The sequence below is a fragment of the Struthio camelus genome, chromosome 1 (genome assembly GCF_040807025.1).
Source record: "Struthio camelus isolate bStrCam1 chromosome 1, bStrCam1.hap1, whole genome shotgun sequence".
Taxonomy (NCBI): Eukaryota; Metazoa; Chordata; class Aves; order Struthioniformes; family Struthionidae; genus Struthio; species Struthio camelus.
This window is the reverse complement of record NC_090942.1, coordinates 62,240,837-62,258,853: the sequence shown is the minus strand read 5'-3', so window position 1 is coordinate 62,258,853 and position 18,017 is coordinate 62,240,837. Positions and strand designations below refer to the sequence as shown.

Genomic DNA, 18,017 nt, shown 5'->3' with positions numbered 1-18,017 from the left:
TGCTTCCTCTCCAGAGCAGGGAGTAAGTCAAGAGATAATACTGCCTCCTTGGAGCTGTGCATACTGTAAGATACAGATCTAGTTCAGGATGATTACCTCTAGGATATCCATTCAAATAAGGTTCCTAGATTTTTTTTTTTTTAAATATCATAATATATGGTTAGAAACAGCTTTTAAATGCTGATTAATTAACAAGGTTAAACCAGTTCTGGAAGTTGTGTTTGTTAAAGCACAGTTCCTGTGCTGAATCCAGCGTAACAAATGCAATGTATGCAAGTTATTCCCGTATAGACATCACCTTCTCACAAAAAGGCAAGTTTGTCAGGCACACCTCTAACATTAACGTTCACATTATGGTTACACTTACCCAAAGGATCAGCTTGTCCATTCTTGTCAGGCACTGTAAATACTCCCACAACTTTGTGGCCCTCTTCTCGCAGCTTATTATAGACTTCTTGTCCAAAAATACTTTGACCTATTAGTGCTAGCTTTAGCTTATGTTGATAAGCCTGTCAAAAGAATTAAACCAAACTATGTTTTAGGATGCAAAGAAAATATGTTATGATCTACATTTCTCTCTCGCTCTTTCTTATTCAATATTCCTTTTGACTTGAAATGCAATAATCCTTCTATCCCAATCACCTTTGAAGGAATAACAATCACAGTCTGAGACTAACCACAGGTAATGTACAATTCAGTAAGACCACACTTAGTACAGAAGTATCATCTGATGTTGATATTACTTCCCCAGAATTTTCATTAGGCAGACCCACTGCTTCCTACAAGAGCCATAACAGGCTCCATGATCTTATTCCTGCTTATAACTAATACGATAAGAAATGAAAAATCATTTTTGAAACAGGTACATAAAACATCTCTAGGCATAATTTAGGTGCCCAGAATATGCTGTCTAAATCCCTGTAATTAAATGGGGACATATTATTTGTGGCCAATATCTACAGGCTAAAGAACACAAGTTTGTATTGCTCTGTAACCCTCCCAAATTAAAGGGAGCGATCAACCTTCTGATCCTTCTACAAGGAAATATTGCTAAGCATGATGTCCCTTACATGGACATCCACCGGCATTCTGTGTTTGGATCCCAGTACACTAGGCACATGCTTTTAAGCTTCTTCAGACTGAACAGCTGCCAAGAACTGCCCCACCTGTTGAATTTTAGGATAGTTAGAATCACAACACTGCTGTGACATCAGGATATCACCTACTGCTACTCTGTTCTGTGCGTACACTCAGAAAAGTATTAGTTCCTTTAGACTGCCCAAAATCTTAAGGACAGCTTTTTGCAAAACTCCTGCTTTGAGGGCACTCTGATTTCTGTTTTTCCCTTTCGAGACAACATGCTAGCTGAAGTACAGCTCACATTTTCTGGCATGGATGTAGCTCCTGTGTGAATGGGAAAGACAGAGAGAACAGGTGGCCCAGCTTCAGTGATTCCACTATAACTCCGAAAACGCTCCAAGACTAACTGATTTCTACAATGAACACTACAACAAATATGCTGATTGAACTACTGAAAATAGTCCAAGATCTCCTGCAGTACTGCCTGCATACGGCTCTTTTTTCCCTTCCCGCTCAAGAGTCCCTGCGAATCCTTCAACTCTTTCAACCTGCACACTAGCATCTGGTTTCTCTGCCTAGCTTCCTAGGTAGGAGTGAATGCCGAGGCATATTCTCTTAAACCTATCATATATCCCAACTGCTGCCAAAACGGACAGTTGTGCTCCTCTCTCTTCCTACCCTCAGTGCCTTGCTCCTAACATCTCATGTATACCGGAACTAGTATTCCTGTGGCTGCATGATGAACTGGATCAGGGTACTGAGCTAAGTGGACACTGGCCTGATAAAAGGTGGCTACTTCTCAGCTGGATCAATTCACTGATCTAGCACATTGCACAAGTCCTGGCACAGGTCCCACGGAGGAGCAGGAATGGGCACGCAGGGGCTGGCAGAAGGCTAGAACTGCCCCGCAAGCACTGCCTTTGCATTTTTCGTCAGCTACAGCTGGAAAACTTTGAAAAACAAACGGACTAGCAGACCTAGTTAGGAAATGAAAGTCCATATCCAAAAAAAAAGAAACCTTACCTTCACCAAAATTGAATCTGATGGAAGCTATTCCTAGACTCAGACCTTTAAAGATCCCTCCTCCTAGGAGGCCTGAATGAAAGGCAAAAAATAAATCCACGTATTGCCCACCTCTATTCCTAACCTCATCCTTCCCAACGGGACTTTGACTTCCTTTTTTTTTTTGAACAGCTTACGACATGAGATGCCATGACCTCAGAATGAAAAACGGGAATCAAAGCACTGTCTGTATATCTTAACCATTGGTATTTTTCCTGAATGTTGGCACCTGTATGTTTTTCTCCTCGCTCCTCTTTCCCCTTTTTTATGGAGGCTGGGACATGAAGATACCTTGACTAAGTGAGTTATTAACTGGATACCAAATGGTCCGGACTGCCCATCAGATCATACGACAGTTCTATGACAAACAGAAGGTGTCCTGAAAAACAGGTTACTCAAAGCTACAATCCAGTTCATTGGTATTGATTTCACAGGTGGCATATTACTGGTGCTGATGCATTTTGCTGTTTTCAAGCTGGCCCCAGAGACAGGTTCCAAACCAGGAATATTGAACTGTGTCCTTTATCTTGTGCATACAGTTTTTATGGAAGACATTAGGAAATAGCTATTTCTCTAGAGTTAATATTTTCCCTCAGAACGAAAATGCATAGTAAAACTGTCCCTGCACTACAGCACTAGTCAGCACTAGTGCAACTGCAGCGGTAATAAGTTGCAAAGGTGGACATAACTCAGGCTCTTGTAAAATCATGGCAAGCTGGTAAAAAACATCTGTGAGACTGGTGAAAATGATATTCCTAACTAAAGGTGGACTGTTGGCAGTAACACCTAAAATATGTTGACTCTTTTGTTCTTAGTAAAGACATGACCTTCTTGTTTTGAATTACAGCGTGCATAAGTTACCCTTGCAAGGGTAACCAAGCAAGGACCAATGGATGCAGGTAGAGATTGTCACCAATGATTTATCACTGTCTTCACTTTTCAGAAATGCTGCTGCATTATAAAAATTAGCCATCAGACTTTCCTAATCCTTTAATTGTTTTAAGTACAGCAGGCAAGCTGGAAAAAGTCTGAGCTGCTGGGTCCTTGAACACCTTTGGCATGGTATGAAATCCTCTGATTTCTGTACAGCGCTAATTTACAACGGCAGCCCTGTTGGTGCGTGGAAGGAACATTAAAGAAAGTTCAGGTGCCAGTTACTTGTTCTACTTTCGTTCTTTTGTGAACACCTTTCGGTAAGAACAGACCACTGGAAGGGATCTCCTTAGCTAAGAGATCCAGCCCTCTGGTACCACAAGCAGCTGTGGCACGTGATCGCTTTCGAAGCTCCAACGCTAAATGCAAGCTTTTTGCTCTCACCGTGCCATTCCATTGCTCTTCTGATACTTCGCAACCTTACGGTAATTTTCAGTCCAAATTTATCACCACTGACTTAAACCCATTTGTTCTGGGGGGAACATAGCTCTTTGATCATATCTTTTCTCTCACTTTTATTTTGTTAGGCTAAAACAAGCCAAGCCGTTCTAATTGTAGCTCATAAGAGAGGGATGCTAGCCCCGTGTTCATCCTCTAGCTTTCTGCACCTCTTCTACATTTTCTGAAATCTGAGTGATGGGAACTGTATCCAAGCAACGCCTTGCCGGGGCTTTGAATGTTCGCAGTACTATTTTTAGCTCTCCTAGAAATCCTCTGGCTATTATGTGCTGAGACTGCTTATACACACCAGAACAAGCAAACTTTTTGGCTTGTAATAACATTTGCTGCATGTTTTTGCCTAACATTTTGGAAGTAACAAAAACCATCCATTTATATTATTTATCACAGAAAAAATTATGACCTCTTCAGAAGCATTTTAAGAAATAGCTTCACTGGAAAAGAATAAAATTTTAGCTAAGACTGAGACGGATTTCACAGCCAAATGTCTGAAAGGACTCAATAGAGATTGAATGCACAAACAGTTTTATGTCTCCAAATTTTTCAGCTCCTCAGTTTCCAAATTTAGGATTCTGACTGTATATATGAAACTGTCAAATTGCTATTTGTGGTTGGACATAATTACATTTTTCTGTCTCTGAGGACTCAAATCAGAAAAATTGCATGACCAGTTTTGAAGACTGCATTTCAAATCAATAGCCATAATAAAATACAAAATAAATGAGACTTTTAAAAGTACTTTCATAAATTATATCCTTAGCATTATTTTAAGAACTACTTATTCTCCTCTTATTCATCAAGTTTTAACAACAGACGTCCCCCATATTCCTAAACTTACCTCTTAGTTCATATTTCCCTGTGAATCAATCTAATTCTTGTATTACATGGAACTGCATACCAGCTCCAGTTCCAAACCATGAGCTGCTATAAATCTGCATAGTTTAAGAGATGCTACACGTGCTCAATTTATGCTAGCTGTGGAACTGGGCTAACAAATGGTGAGAAGTAAACAGAGGACACAATCCCTAAAGGAACAAAAAATAAAACTGGCAAAACTGCAGGGACAAGATTGCAGTTGGCTAACTCAGAAAGTTCCCTTTCTTAACTGTAGCGCACAAAAAGACTATTCTGACAACAAATCAACTCTTCCGCCTCATGCTTACAGAAAGTTACTCTATCAGAGACTGATTTCAACCACAAGAGTGACTGAACTCTCCAGTACGTGGTAAGGGTGTACTGCGTGATTTCTATTAACATCTGGCTTAGACGTGGCAATCTGCTTGTATTGCGTTAACACGTACGCTGCCATCAAGAGAAAGCAAGAGCCAAACCCACAACCCACAAATCAGCAGTGCATAGGGTTTCTACTGGCTGCAGTGAAATCCCATAAAAGGAGGGACTTGCATGATTAGGCCACAAATTCAATTGTCCTTTTTTTGTCCTACTAGAAAAACAACAGCTGAGTAACCGCATAAGACCCTAGAGCCACCCCTTATTTTGGAAAATCCTCCCCAAGTATTCCTTACCTAAGATGACTGAGACCTGTGAAATCCTTTTAAAAAGAACGTCACATGGACATAACAGAGCTGATTAAAACTGAAAGTTCTGTGAGATTACACAGAAATGAGCAACAGTTTGGTGTTTTCTTTCTCACAGAAGAGGCAACTTTTGGCCTAGGTGTACCATCCCCAACATTTATCAAGGAGCTCTAGAAAGAAGCTCCTTAAAGAACACTAAAATAATTAGGTTGCATGATGTGCCAAATGGGTATTATTGGATCGTTATCATTAACGCATACAAAGATGAAACTTGTGATTGTTTCCATCAGTGCTGTTAAGAGGTAATACTGGATTTTGTTTGCAATTGCCTGTCTGACTGTGGTTAGTTAACAGATGCATTTCTTTTCATGGGGAGGTTAATAGTCAGGCATTATCAGAACGCGCTTCTCGCTCTATTTTTGTAAGCTTACCCGATGCCCAGCTATGGGAAACAACGGAGCTCAGACTGTTTACAGAGGTCTGGCCTTTCATTACGTAGGGAATTATAGAGAACGTAGTTAAGATGACAGCGCTAACAAAGGATAAGGATTCAGAAAACTGATGCTCACTGCACTGTAATTCTGTTGTTTTCATGGTCTGAACTTTCTTCTTCTCCTTTAACTCCTTTTTCTGCTCTGCATATTTCGCTTATACTCCAACACCGATTAAAATGCTCAGGGTCCAGTTCTAAATGAATTGTTTCCCTGACACAAGTACTTTCTACCCAGGTGAAGAAAATAACATAAGCTAAAGGGCATATTTTAGCTCCAGCATACTTTAGGACAAAATTACTTGTACAAGCAATTTTGTCTTTGCCTAACATCAACGAATGTCTGATGGCTGGGTAATTTATTTTGGATAATTCGCTAATTCCTTGGGATGGTCATATAAAAGACTTTGCTTAACAAAATGGTCTGATTGCAGCATAAGTCTTGCCAGATATAAAAATGAGCAACTTTGCCAATACCTTTTAAATGTGAGTGCATGAGGATATTGCACTCAACACAAAGCAATGCAAATGGTTGCTTTCCAGAGGTTGAGAATCCAGATCTCCCACTGGCAATAATAGAAACTGTGAATGTTCAACCTGTCTGAAAGACAGTCCACTTTTATTTCGTTGCCTCAATGTGAAAGTATAGATTTAAATTTAACTTCTTTATTTGAAATTCTGGCCATAACATCTACTGATATGGTAGTGCTTATCTGCAAAAAAAAAAAAAAAAAAAAAAAGGACTGGAATTTATTCTACAACAGCTGTTTAAAAGATATACTGTATTTTAGTGTTTGCTTCCATTCCAGTTCTTTTTTCCCTCCAAAACACCTAGCCAAAAATAAAATTTACAATACATTTGAGCACTGCATAGAGAAACTACCTGACAAATGCTGGCAAGTATCTTGTCAGGTCCTAATTCTTAAAAATGGAAGGCAAGTCCAAGAGCTACATTTCTTTTAGAAGAGTCTAATGTTAGCAAACCATTACACAGAAAAACATTTATTTCACGGTTATAAATGATAATTATTTTCTATTACTGCCCCTTTTGTATGTGGGCACATATGTCTGTCGAACATTTAATTGGTATCAGTTTCAGTTCAAATTTCTTCAAGGTGAACTGCAGTGAAAGTAACTGCTACCGTGGTTACGATGTTTACTGTCAAAAAGATTATGATACTGTGTTATTCTCTAGAAGAACTGAAGTGACGCTAGTCCGTCATAAATATTTTGACACGCTACATTTCTCTAAAACGAATGTAAAATCATAGCTCTTTTGAAAAGCAGTACTGCAACTTTATTTCTATCCAGGATCCCCCTACATGTGCTAAATTCCAGCGTCTCCAAATAGAAACCTGCAGCAGAGCCTCGCCTCTCCCCCCCCCCCCCCCCCCCAAAAGCAGAGCGCTCTCCGCAGCTATCCACTGCCGGCTTTGGCACCGCGGACTGCGCTTGCAGAAAAGCGCGCCCTAAATCTCTTTCTCCTAAGCCTTGCCCTGCCGCTTCCTCCGGAGGGCTGCTGGCCTCCCGGCCCCCCGCGCAGCCACGCGTGAAACAAAGAGCAGTCTGCAGCGACAGGCAGCGCATCTCCCGGCCTCATCCCGGTGTGCCAGGGCCGCACAGCTGGGCAGCGCGGGCTGCGCGCTCCGCCCCGGGCAGCGGCAGTGGCACGGTGCGCGCCCGCGGTAACAACCCCCCGCGGCCGCGACCCCGACCCCGCGGAGGAGCCGAGCTCGCAGCGCGCCGCAACCTCCCGACCCCCTTCCCCTGCCTGTTTTCCCCCCGGGGCTGAGGCAACACGCAGCACCCCCGGAGCCGCCCGACTCACCGCGGCCGAGGTGGAGATGCCGCGCAGCAGGCGCGGGGTTGCGCGCAGCATGGCGCGGGCTGCCGCCGGCGCCCCCCACCCCCGCTCCCGGCGGACACGGACACGATGCGGAGCCGGCACCGGGCACGGCGGTCGCCGCCGCGCACCGCCCCGTCTGATGCAACCCGCGCTGCCGCCGGCGCCCCGCCAGCTCCTGCGGCCGCGGCCGCCGCGCGCCCCCGCCCGGGACCGCCGGGGCCGCGCAGCGGGCGGGGGGGGCGGGGGGGGCGGGCCCGGGGCGGGGGCTGCGGAGCGCCGCGCGGCCCCGGCGGCTGCCGAAAGGGCCAGCGATAAGGTTAAAGACAGTCTATTGACGGCCTTCGAAAAACGCGTATTGCCAGCACTTCTGCTTTCATCACGCCAGCTCACTCAGTAATTAATTCTCCCTCCCCTCCCCGCCCCAGCATTTGAGGTCATCTGGTCACAGAAATGTCTCAACTTTAATAGTTCTCTGGGCTCGTGGAAAAATCTTCTTGTCAGAGCTGTGGAGGAGATCTAAGAAAATCAGAAGGCAAATGAAAACGACCCCCAAAGGGGTGCGCAGAGCAAAAGCAGAAGCGGCTGGCGTGGCAGCAGCTAAGCATCGTTGCAGATTAGGTCGGTTTTCAACCTCAGCCAACGCTCGGTCGGAAAGAGCAGGGCTGCGGGAAGGCTGACATGCACCGTGCCCCCGACAGGCAAACAAAGGAAGGATGACAAACAAAAACAAAAACAGGAGAAGCTGGTCACCATACTGCTGACTCGTGAACCACATCAGAGAAGTCAGGAGCGACGCTTCATCCAAATTTGCAACCTGCAGAGATCCTGCTAAGAGAGAAAATATAGCAGGCAGAGCCTTGCCTAGCGCTTGCAGATATCTTTTTCTCACTGACTTTTGGAGCTTTGCCTCCAGTCTGTGTTAGCACTCGCCAGGGTTTAGTTATGAGCCCCCTGACCGCTTCTCCAGGGTACTTCAGTTGCTCAGCTGTACCTGAAAGACGAGCACTGCCGCAGCGCTGCTGCTGCTGCTGCTGCTCCCTCGGAGTCAGGACGCACAGGAACGCGCAGTGCTGCAGCATCAGTCCCAGGCAAGAGGAAAAATCACGCCAGTCCTGTAGGGAGGAGGGAAAAGGTTGGCACAGCACACCTCCCCCTTGGAGTAAAGTGATGCCAAGGCTTAAATTAGGACTCGCGCCATAATTCATTCCCTGGTTTGTTCCTGCGCAGCAAAACTATGTCCTGCCCTTTATTCGAAGCTCGTCTCAGTCCCAGGAATGTAGGTGGAAGTGAAAGGAGTCTACAGAAATCATGGTGAAATAAAAGGCGCTAATTAAAATAAACCAACAAAACATTGGTTTTTGTGATGAAAATTCAAGAGAGCATAGAATTGGACAATTTGTAAAATTTCTTCACTGTGGGGTTAAAAACCTAGGAGACCACTTTGCCCATTTCTATAAAATTTTTTCTTGTGATGCCTTCGTTTGGAATATGCGGTGACCTATTAGATTATGGTGGAGTCAAGCAAGGGAATTAGTGAGTTATTTCGCTTTGAGACATTAAAAATGATATTGGCTAGAATAATCTGTAGAATACATCCAAAAGCCACCATTAATAAGGGTGGACAATATGTTTATACATGCGATTCCTTTTCTGGTATCTGTGATACTATGAGTTTATAAAGAATGGTGTACAGTAATTACATTTTTTCATCAAGAAAGCTAAAGGATTTTGCCTTTTGGCTTATTTTTAAATGTCTGTGTATTCTGTTGTTATTAGCTATTTCTGTGGGTATGTGGCCTCACGTCTTAGAATTATCTCACATACATCTGCAAATTTCACTGTTATTTCTGTCAAACACTCCAATTTTACATTGTATAACAACAACATTAAAACTCATGATCTTGCTGGACTAAATTTATCTTTTAACTACAACAGATACTGGTAGTCTGAAATGCTTGCTGTTCATCTGTGTTTCTTTTTGGAATTAGCAGTTTTTTGAAGAAAGATTAATAACTGCAGAGTATGATAAGCCAGGTTGTAGCAATACAGGGACTAGACACACAAATGCACAGGACTGTCATTCTGGTGATTGGTCAAAAACACAAAGTGTCCAAATAAAAAGTATATGCATCTACTTCTTACTAAAGAAACTCACTAACTTGGTCAGCAGGAGGAATCAGCATATGTGTGGTCTTCATGCGACTTGATGAAGTTGCACAAATTTCATACAGTGGAATGGAAATGGCTGGACCTGCGCTGCAAAGTTTGGAACTAGATTCAAACATTGCCAAAGTTCACAGGTTCATGAATCTGCAAATTCTTGTTCACGATTCAAAATTCTTTCCAACACCACATTCTTGGCATTTAATAGTTGACATGCAAGCTAAAGGCAAAATACTCGCTATTCCTAGGAAAATAATTTGTAATGACTTACGACTCCATTCGTTATACACCCACAACATAGACAGTACAACAATGTACATGTGGAGCACTGGAGTTTTCATTATGTGGCATACCTCGGACCCCAAAACACAACTCCAAATCCACTGAGACCAAAAGATATCTCCATTTACGTCTCAGAATATTAAAATGTTAGGTGGAAAAGGGAAAAATCACTACAGAAAAGTGTCTCTCGTCAGCAGAATCACAGCATTTAATAAAGAATAGCAGGGGAGTAGGGTGTGGACTTCACATTAGATCTCATAGTAATAAGAGGTGCAGGGAGAGGAACAAGGGTGAGGGTAGGCTGAATCACATGCAACAATCACATCTGCCTACCACCAGCTTCTTCTTTACGATCAGAGGGATGAACTCATATACATGGGCTTTTAAGTGCCGAAATCTTGTCTGTTCAGGATTTCAAGGACATAGTCAATTCAAATTGTCCTTTTTTTGTCGCCCGGAAAATGATTACGTTAATCTGTCTATCTGAGAATAAGCACTAAGTCTTGTGACATAGCAACCTCCAACATCAGCGTTAAATATTATAACATGAAATAATTTCCCCACTAATTTCTGTATCCCAATCAGAAAAGTACTTTACAAATTATCGAAGTTTCTTGTTAATTTGGGGAGAAATCCTAGCTCTAGTGAAATCAGTGTAAATTTTGCAATTGACTGGCAGCACATTTTATACATCAAGTTTTCTCTCTTGATTTCTTTCTTTCAGTTCTGGCCCTTATTTCTTAAAATCAAAGTTTACAGAATCACAGAATCACAGAATCGTTTAGGTTGGAAGGGACCTCTGGAGATCATCTAGTCCAACCTCCCTGCTCAAGCAGGGTCACCTAGAGCATATTGCCCAGGATCACATCCAGACAGGTTTTGAATATCTCCAGCGAAGGAGACTCCACCACCCCTCTGGGCAACCTGTTCCAATGCTCTGTCACCCTCACAGTGAAGAAGTTTTTTCTCAGGTTCAGATGGAACTTCCTGTGGTTCAGTTTCTGCCCATTGCCTCTTGTCCTGTTGCTGGGCACCACGGAGAAGAGGCTGGCCTCATCCTCTTGACACTCCCCCTTCAGATACTTGTACACGTTGATGAGATCCCCTCTCAATCTTCTCTTCTCCAGGCTGAACAGGCCCAGCTCTTGCAGTCTTTCTTCATAGGAGAGATGCTCCAGCCCTCTAATCATCTTGGTAGCCCTTTAGCTTTGAGGAAAATTGCAGTTAGCCTTAGTAAGCTTTCCATCATGGGTTTCCCCCTAATCTAATCACTTTCTGTTCCCTAATTTTCAGAGCCATATGTCAGCAAGTGGTGCGACATACCTGTACCCTACACCTGTGTGAAGGCAGGGGGTTGTATAAACTTACGTGATGCACAAATGTTACTCAGGACCTAAAAATGCTTGTTCATTAGCATGCTCACAAAGCAAAATACATTTGTATGTGCAGAAATGTACAGAACTAACATAAGATTTAATCTGATTGAACTTTATAAATCCTTGTTGATTTCTGTAGAAGCAAAAGTTACTCAATGTCTTTGAAGATATCATCAAGACTTGGCAAGATGGTCTTGGAAGACTGCATACCATAAGGTGCTGAGTACACGCACCTTCTGAAGAGCTTGGGAAACCGCTCAGAGTCCCTCAGGATTTGTTTTCTTTTGAAAATCATGCCTTGGGATTTACTAATCAACTAAACTAGCTCCGTATAAGCTTTTCATGGTTAAAAATCAACCTTGATGGGGATTTTCATAATGAAGACAGATTTGGTCATAGTTCAGACTCAAATTCATTATGAGTATTTTAGAGCTCACCTAGTTTTAAAGATTAAGTTGAGTAATTAAAAAATAAAGTGAGGCTTTGTACTGCTTCTTCTCGAACTATGTTAATTGCATGACAAGTTTCAACTCAAATATTGTACAAAAGCAACTTTTCATGTTTTTCCACTTGCTGAAGCAAGACTTCAAGCTTTTATTTCACATTTTCTTTCTTCAACATTTGATATAGCTAAGAGTATCGTATACTTGCTTCAATGATTTTTTTTAATCTGGGCCTTAACCTCATTTCAGGCTAGACACCACACGACAGCGAGGCTTTCACAGCCTACTGAGAGGGATTTCTGCCATTCACACAACTGCTTAAAAACACGTCTGACATACTATTTTTCCAGAGTTACCAAAAAGAGACATCTATCTGATGAGGATAGGGAATTATCTTAGCAGTTTAACCAGGAGAAGGCATTACGTGCAGTTGCCTTACTGATACGCATAAACGTGAGTCTTTGGCATTCCATACAATACAATGGAAGCTACTTCCGCAAAAGTTGGTGTTAACTTTGTGGATCAAAGTTGCAAAAAGTGAGTTTCAGATAGTGAGCCCTATCTGGGAATCCTGCCTAAAAGCTTTGAACAAGAATTTTATTTTATTTAAAATATTCAGAGAGCTGAGCACTAAACGTTCCCCAGGCAAAGAACATATTGCATAGCTGGTTTCCTGCAGATCCAGCAAGCCAAATTCTTTCTCCTATAAGTAAGTATGCTTCTACCAGTTTTGATGGACCTTTGCCTGTATATACTCTAGAAGCAATTTTTGCTCCGGGCGTTCTTTACCAGCTCTTAAAAAAATGGCTTCTGTTTGAATGCTGTGATAAAGTTTTCACTAGGCTTTTGAACATCATAAAATTACTGTTTAAAAATACCAAATAGATTTATTGACCAATGTTGCATGGTGTTTCCAACTGTGGAGAAAAGATGCTTACAAAATCAAGCTTCTGTTTTGAGTTATGACTCCATAGATACTGAGCCACTACACCCCATAGAGAAAACAGCCATAGTATTAAAATCATTGTATTTTGGACTTTATTCTCTAATGTGACATCCATCTGCCCCTTCTAGTACCCTAGTATAAAAAGTATTTTCATCCGGAACATATTTGTGTAAGACATAGTTCACGTGAAAGTCCAATATAAACTTCATGATCATTTTGGTCTTGCCTGGACAAAATAATAGGACAATGATTGCTTTCTCAGCTGGGCCCTTCTTCACTAATATACTAATATTCAAAATTACCAAAAAGCACTGTACTAAAGAAAGTCTAATGACTCTTTTGACTACCATATTTTCTGAAGATATTAACAGATCTTTTAGCAATCTTAGCAACTTCCTATAAGCTTGTACCAAATAAAAACTTCCTGGTCCAAATGGCAGCCATAAATGTCAATTAACTTTCAGAAATGATGCTCATAAAATCTGTAAATAATTTCACATGAGCAAACAGTATAAAGCCACTGATAATGCAGCACAGTCCATTTATCAATAAAGTTAAGCTAGACTTGCTGTCACTAAAAGCAATCAGCTTCTGGATGAAGTCTAAGTCAGTGTTTCAGAGGAAATCAAAATTCTAGCAGCATCTAGAATTGACCTGGAAAAGCTCAGTGTAACCAAACAAACACTGCCACCTAGTGAATCAAAGGAAAAACAATAACAAGTCATTTAAAACTGCATCATGAATGACTGTGTGAAGCTTAACTGGTCTATCTGTTTCAGTTTAATTGTGATTTTTAAGTTAGTCACTTAGCCTCCTGCTCCTCTTTTTAAAAACGCACTATTTCAATACATTTTATTGAAAAGTAATTTCCCTTTTCCATATTCAAAATAAGACTTACATCTGTTTATGTTACGGGGATCACAATCACAGAATCACAGAATCACAGAATCATTTAGGTTGGAAGGGACCTCTGGAGATCATCTAGTCCAACCCCCCTGCTCAAGCAGGGTCACCTAGAGCATATTGCCCAGGATCACATCCAGACGGGTTTTGAATATCTCCAGCGAAGGAGACTCCGCTACCTCTCTGGGCAACCTGTTCCAATGCTCTGTCACCCTCACAGTAGAGAAGTTTTTTCTCAGGTTCAGATGGAACTTCCTGTGGTTCAGTTTGTGCCCGTTGCCTCTTGTCCTGTTGCTGGGCACCACGGAGAAGAGGCTGGCCTCATCCTCTTGACACTCCCCCTGCAGATACTTGTAGACATTGATGAGATCGCCTCTCAATCTTCTCTTCCCCAGGCTGAACAGGCCCAGCTCTCGCAGCCTTTCTTCATAGGAGAGGTGCTCCAGTCCTCTCATCATCTTGGTAGCCCTCTGCTGGACTCTCTCCAGGAGCTCCATGTCTCTCTTGTCCTGGGGAGCCCAGAATTGGACACAGTACTCCAGGTGAGGCCTCACCAGGGCTGAGTAGAGGGGGAGGATCACCTCCCTCCACCTGCTGGCAACACTCTTCCTCATGCACCCCAGGAGACCATTGGCCTTCTTGGCCACCAGGGCACACTGCTGCCTCATGCTCAACTTGTTGTCCACCAGCACTCCCAGGTCCTTCTCTGCAGAGCTACTTTCCAGCAGGTCAACCCCCCAGCCTGTCCTGCTGCGTGGGATTATTCCTCCCCAGGTGCAGGACCTTGCACTCGCCTGTGTTGCACTTCATGAGGTTCCTCTCCACCCAACTCTCCAGCCTGTCCAGGTCCCTCTGAATGGCAGCACAGTCTTCTGGTGTGTTAGCCTCTCCCCCCAGTTTAGTATCATCAGCAAACTTGCTGAGGGTGCACTCTGTCCCTTCCTCCAGGTCATTGATGAATACATTGAACAAGACTGGACCCAGCACTGACCCCTGGGGGACACCACTAGCCACAGGCCTCCAACTTGACTCTGCGCCATTCACCACAACCCTCTGAGCTCGGCCATCCAGCCAGTTCTCAATCCACCTCACTGTCCACTCATCTAGCCCACACTTCCTGAGCTTACCTAGGAGGATGTGATGGGAGACAGTGTCCAAAGCCTTGCTGAAGTCCAGGTAGACAGCATCCACTGCTCTCCCCTCATCTACCCAGCCAGTCATCCCGTCAGAGAAGGCTATCAGATTGGTCAAGCATGATTTCCCTTTGGTGAATCCATGCTGACTACTCCTGATCACCTTCTTGTCCTCCAGATGCTTAGTGATGACCTTCAGGAGGAGCTGTTCCATCACCTTTCCAGGGATGGAGGTGAGGCTGATAGGCCTGGAGTTTCCCGGCTCCTCCTTCTTACCCTTTTTGAAGACTGGCGTGACATTGGCTTTCTTCCAGTCCTCAGGCACCTCTCCTGATTGCCATGACCTTTCAAAGATGATGGAGAGTGGCCTAGCGATAACATCCGCCAGCTCCCTCAGCTCTCGTGGGTGCATCCCATCAGGGCCCATGGATTTATGGATGTCAATTTTGGACAAAAGATCTCTAACCTGATCCTCCTCAACCAAGGGAGAGTCTTCCTTTCTCCAGCCTTCCTCTCCAAGGTCTGGAATTCCTGAGGACCGGCCTTAGCAGTGAAGACTGAAACAAAGGCAGCATTCAATAACTCTGCCTTCTCTGTATCCTTCGTCACCAGGGCACCCGCCCCATTCAGCAGCGGGCCCACGTTTTCCCTAGTCTTCCTTTTTGCTATTGATAGCAAAAGGAAGAAGAAGCCCTTCTTGATGTCCTTGAAGCCCTTCTTGTTGTCCTTGACATCCCTTGCCAGATTTAATTCCAACTGGGCCTTAGCCTTCCTTGTCACATCCCTGCACGCTCTGACAACGTCCCTGTATTCCTCCCAAGTGGCCTGTCCCCTTTGCCACATTCTGTGTACTTCCTTCTTCTGTTGGAGTTTTGCCAGGAGTTCCTTGCTCATCCATGCAAGTCTCCTGCCCGCTTTGCTGGACTTCTTCCTCAGAGGGATGCACTGCTCTTGAGCCTGGAGGAAGTGATGCTTGAATATTAACCAGCTCTCTTGGACCCCTCTTCCTTCTAGGGCCCTACCCCATGAGATTCCCCTAAGTAGGTCCCTCAAGAGGCCAAAGTTAGCCCTCCCGAAGTCCAGCGTTGCAATCCTACTCATTGCCCTGCTCCCTCCTCGTAGGATCCTGAACTCCACCATCTCATGGTCACTGCAGCCAAGGCTGCCCCCAACCTTCACATCTCCAACTAGACCTTCTTTGTTTGTTAGTACAAGGTCTAGCATTGCACCTCTCCTCGTTGGCGTCTCCACCACCTGAGTCAAGAAATTATCATCAATCCTCTGCAGGAACCTCTTTGACTGTTTGTGCCTAGCTGTGCTGTCTTGCCAACAGATGTCAGGGTGGTTGAAGTCTCCCATGAGAACCAGGGCCTGTGAACGTGAGGCTACTTCCAGCTGTCGGTAGAAGGCCTCATCGATGACTTCCTCCTGGGCAGGTGGCCTGTAGTAAACCCCCACAACAGTGTCACCCATGTTACCCTGCCCTTTAATCTTTACCCATAGGCTCTCAACTTGCTCTTCATCCACCCCGAGGCAGAGCTCCATACATTCTAGCTGCTCCCTCACATAAAGAGCAACTCCACCACCTCGCCTTCCTGGCCTGTCTTCCCTAAAAAGCACATAGCCATCCATGACAGCATCCCAGTCATGTGAACTATCCCACCATGTCTCTGTAACTGCAATGAGATCATGGCCCTGCAACTGCACACAGATCTCTAACTCTTCCTGTTTATTCCCCATGCTGCGTGCATTGGTGTTCAGGCATTTCAGAGAGCCAGTCAAGCATGCAAGCTTCCCAGGAGAGGTGCAAGAGCCATGTTCCAGGCTGTCTCCCCTGGCTGTATGCACCCGCTGGAGGCATCCCGACTTGAGTGGTGTTTTACTGACTCTCCTGCCACTATACCACTCCCCTTCCCCCATCTTGCCTAGTTTAAAGCCCTCCGTACCAGGCTGGCCAATCTGTTGGCAGAGACACGCGTGCCCCGCTTGGTAAGCTGGATCCCATCACTCCCCATCAGCTGTTGATCTTCAAACAGGGTCCCATGGTCATAGAAACCAAAGCCCTGTTGCCAACACCAGCGGCGCAGCCAGCTGTTAACTTGGAAAACTCGTCTACTCCTCCTCCTGTCCTTTCCCCTCACAGGCAAGATTGAGGAGAAAACAACCTGGGCTCCCAGACCCTTCACCACCATTCCCAGAGCTCTGAAGTCCTGTTTGATGGTTTCCAATTTGCCTTTCGTGTCATTAGCAACCCACATGGAAGATCAGCAGAGGGTAGTAGTCTGATGCGTGGACAAGCCTTGGCAGTCTTTCCACGACATCTCTTATTCGAGCCCCCAGCAGGCAGCAAACCTCTCTGGACAAGAGATCAGGTCGGCAGATAGGTGCCTCTGTCCCCTGCAGCAGGGAGTCACCCACAACAATCACTCGCTGTTTCTTCCGGGGGTTCCTGCACGGCACAGGGTCTGCCAGGCCAGTTGCCTCCCTTGGAGCCATGCCCAGCTCCTCCTCGGCTTGGAGTGTGCTAAACTTGTTCTTCAGGGGTAAGTCTTGAGGAGGAGCAAGAGCCTTTCTCCTTCTACGAGAGGTCACCAGCTTCCAGCCCTCTTCCACAGCGTTATGATGCACCTTTACACACGGTACAGAGCCCTCTGACAACTCCACTGCAGTGGGGGCAGGGGACTCCCGGAGCTGAACAGTCTCCGAGAACGCCCTGTCAATCTCCCGCTCATCCTCTCAGATGCTACGCAGCCTACTAACCTCCTCCCGTAACTCCTTGATCTGGTGACGCAACTGGTCAACCACAGCACACCTCACACAGGAGAGCTGACTGTCAGCCCAGGCCTCGCGGAGAGGCCCCAGGCACTCCCTGCAGCCTGACACTTGCAGAGCTGCATCTGCTGTCTGAGGGTCTGTCTGGGTTGAGGCCTCAGACACAGCCGATGCAGCACCTCCAGCAGCCACTGGGGAACGTGCTCTGCAGCGTGTCATGACCATGCCCTGGGGAAGGACACACCACTGTGCAAAATGTGCAAAATGGAGAGGTGCCTTCTTTGCCTTTTGGCGCCCTTCTGCGCGAACTGCTGCGTCTGTTCGCTGCCTCTGTTGGCTGTGCTCAATGCACTCTTCAGTATGGCTATTGTGAAAACCAATCAGTTGGGTTACTCCATACTCAATTTTGTTGATCTCACATTCTTGCAACAAATAACTGTACAGTATTTTAATCTTTACAAATTCAATTCACATGCTGGGGAGTGCAGGCCCTATATAGTGCCAGTTCTGTAAGTTTATTCCTTGCACTGTCCTGCAGAATTCAAGGACACATTTTTCTGAGAAAGGTAACAAAATGCCCGGTGACTACTT

The 18,017-nt window shown here is 44.7% G+C and overlaps 1 protein-coding gene across 1 annotated transcript in view; it reads right to left on the bottom strand.

Annotated features, from left to right (window-relative positions):
• Positions 1-7,608, bottom strand: part of ALDH1L2 (aldehyde dehydrogenase 1 family member L2) — a 33,018-nt gene extending 25,410 nt beyond the window's left edge. The window contains exons 1-2 of the mRNA XM_068944162.1: positions 7,391-7,608; positions 368-509 (exon numbers count right to left, since the gene is read on the bottom strand). Of these exons, the coding sequence (XP_068800263.1) occupies positions 368-509; positions 7,391-7,441 (193 nt within the window). The 5' untranslated portion in view covers positions 7,442-7,608. The remainder of the gene's footprint in view (positions 1-367; positions 510-7,390) is intronic.
• Between the last annotated feature and the right edge of the window lie 10,409 nt (positions 7,609-18,017).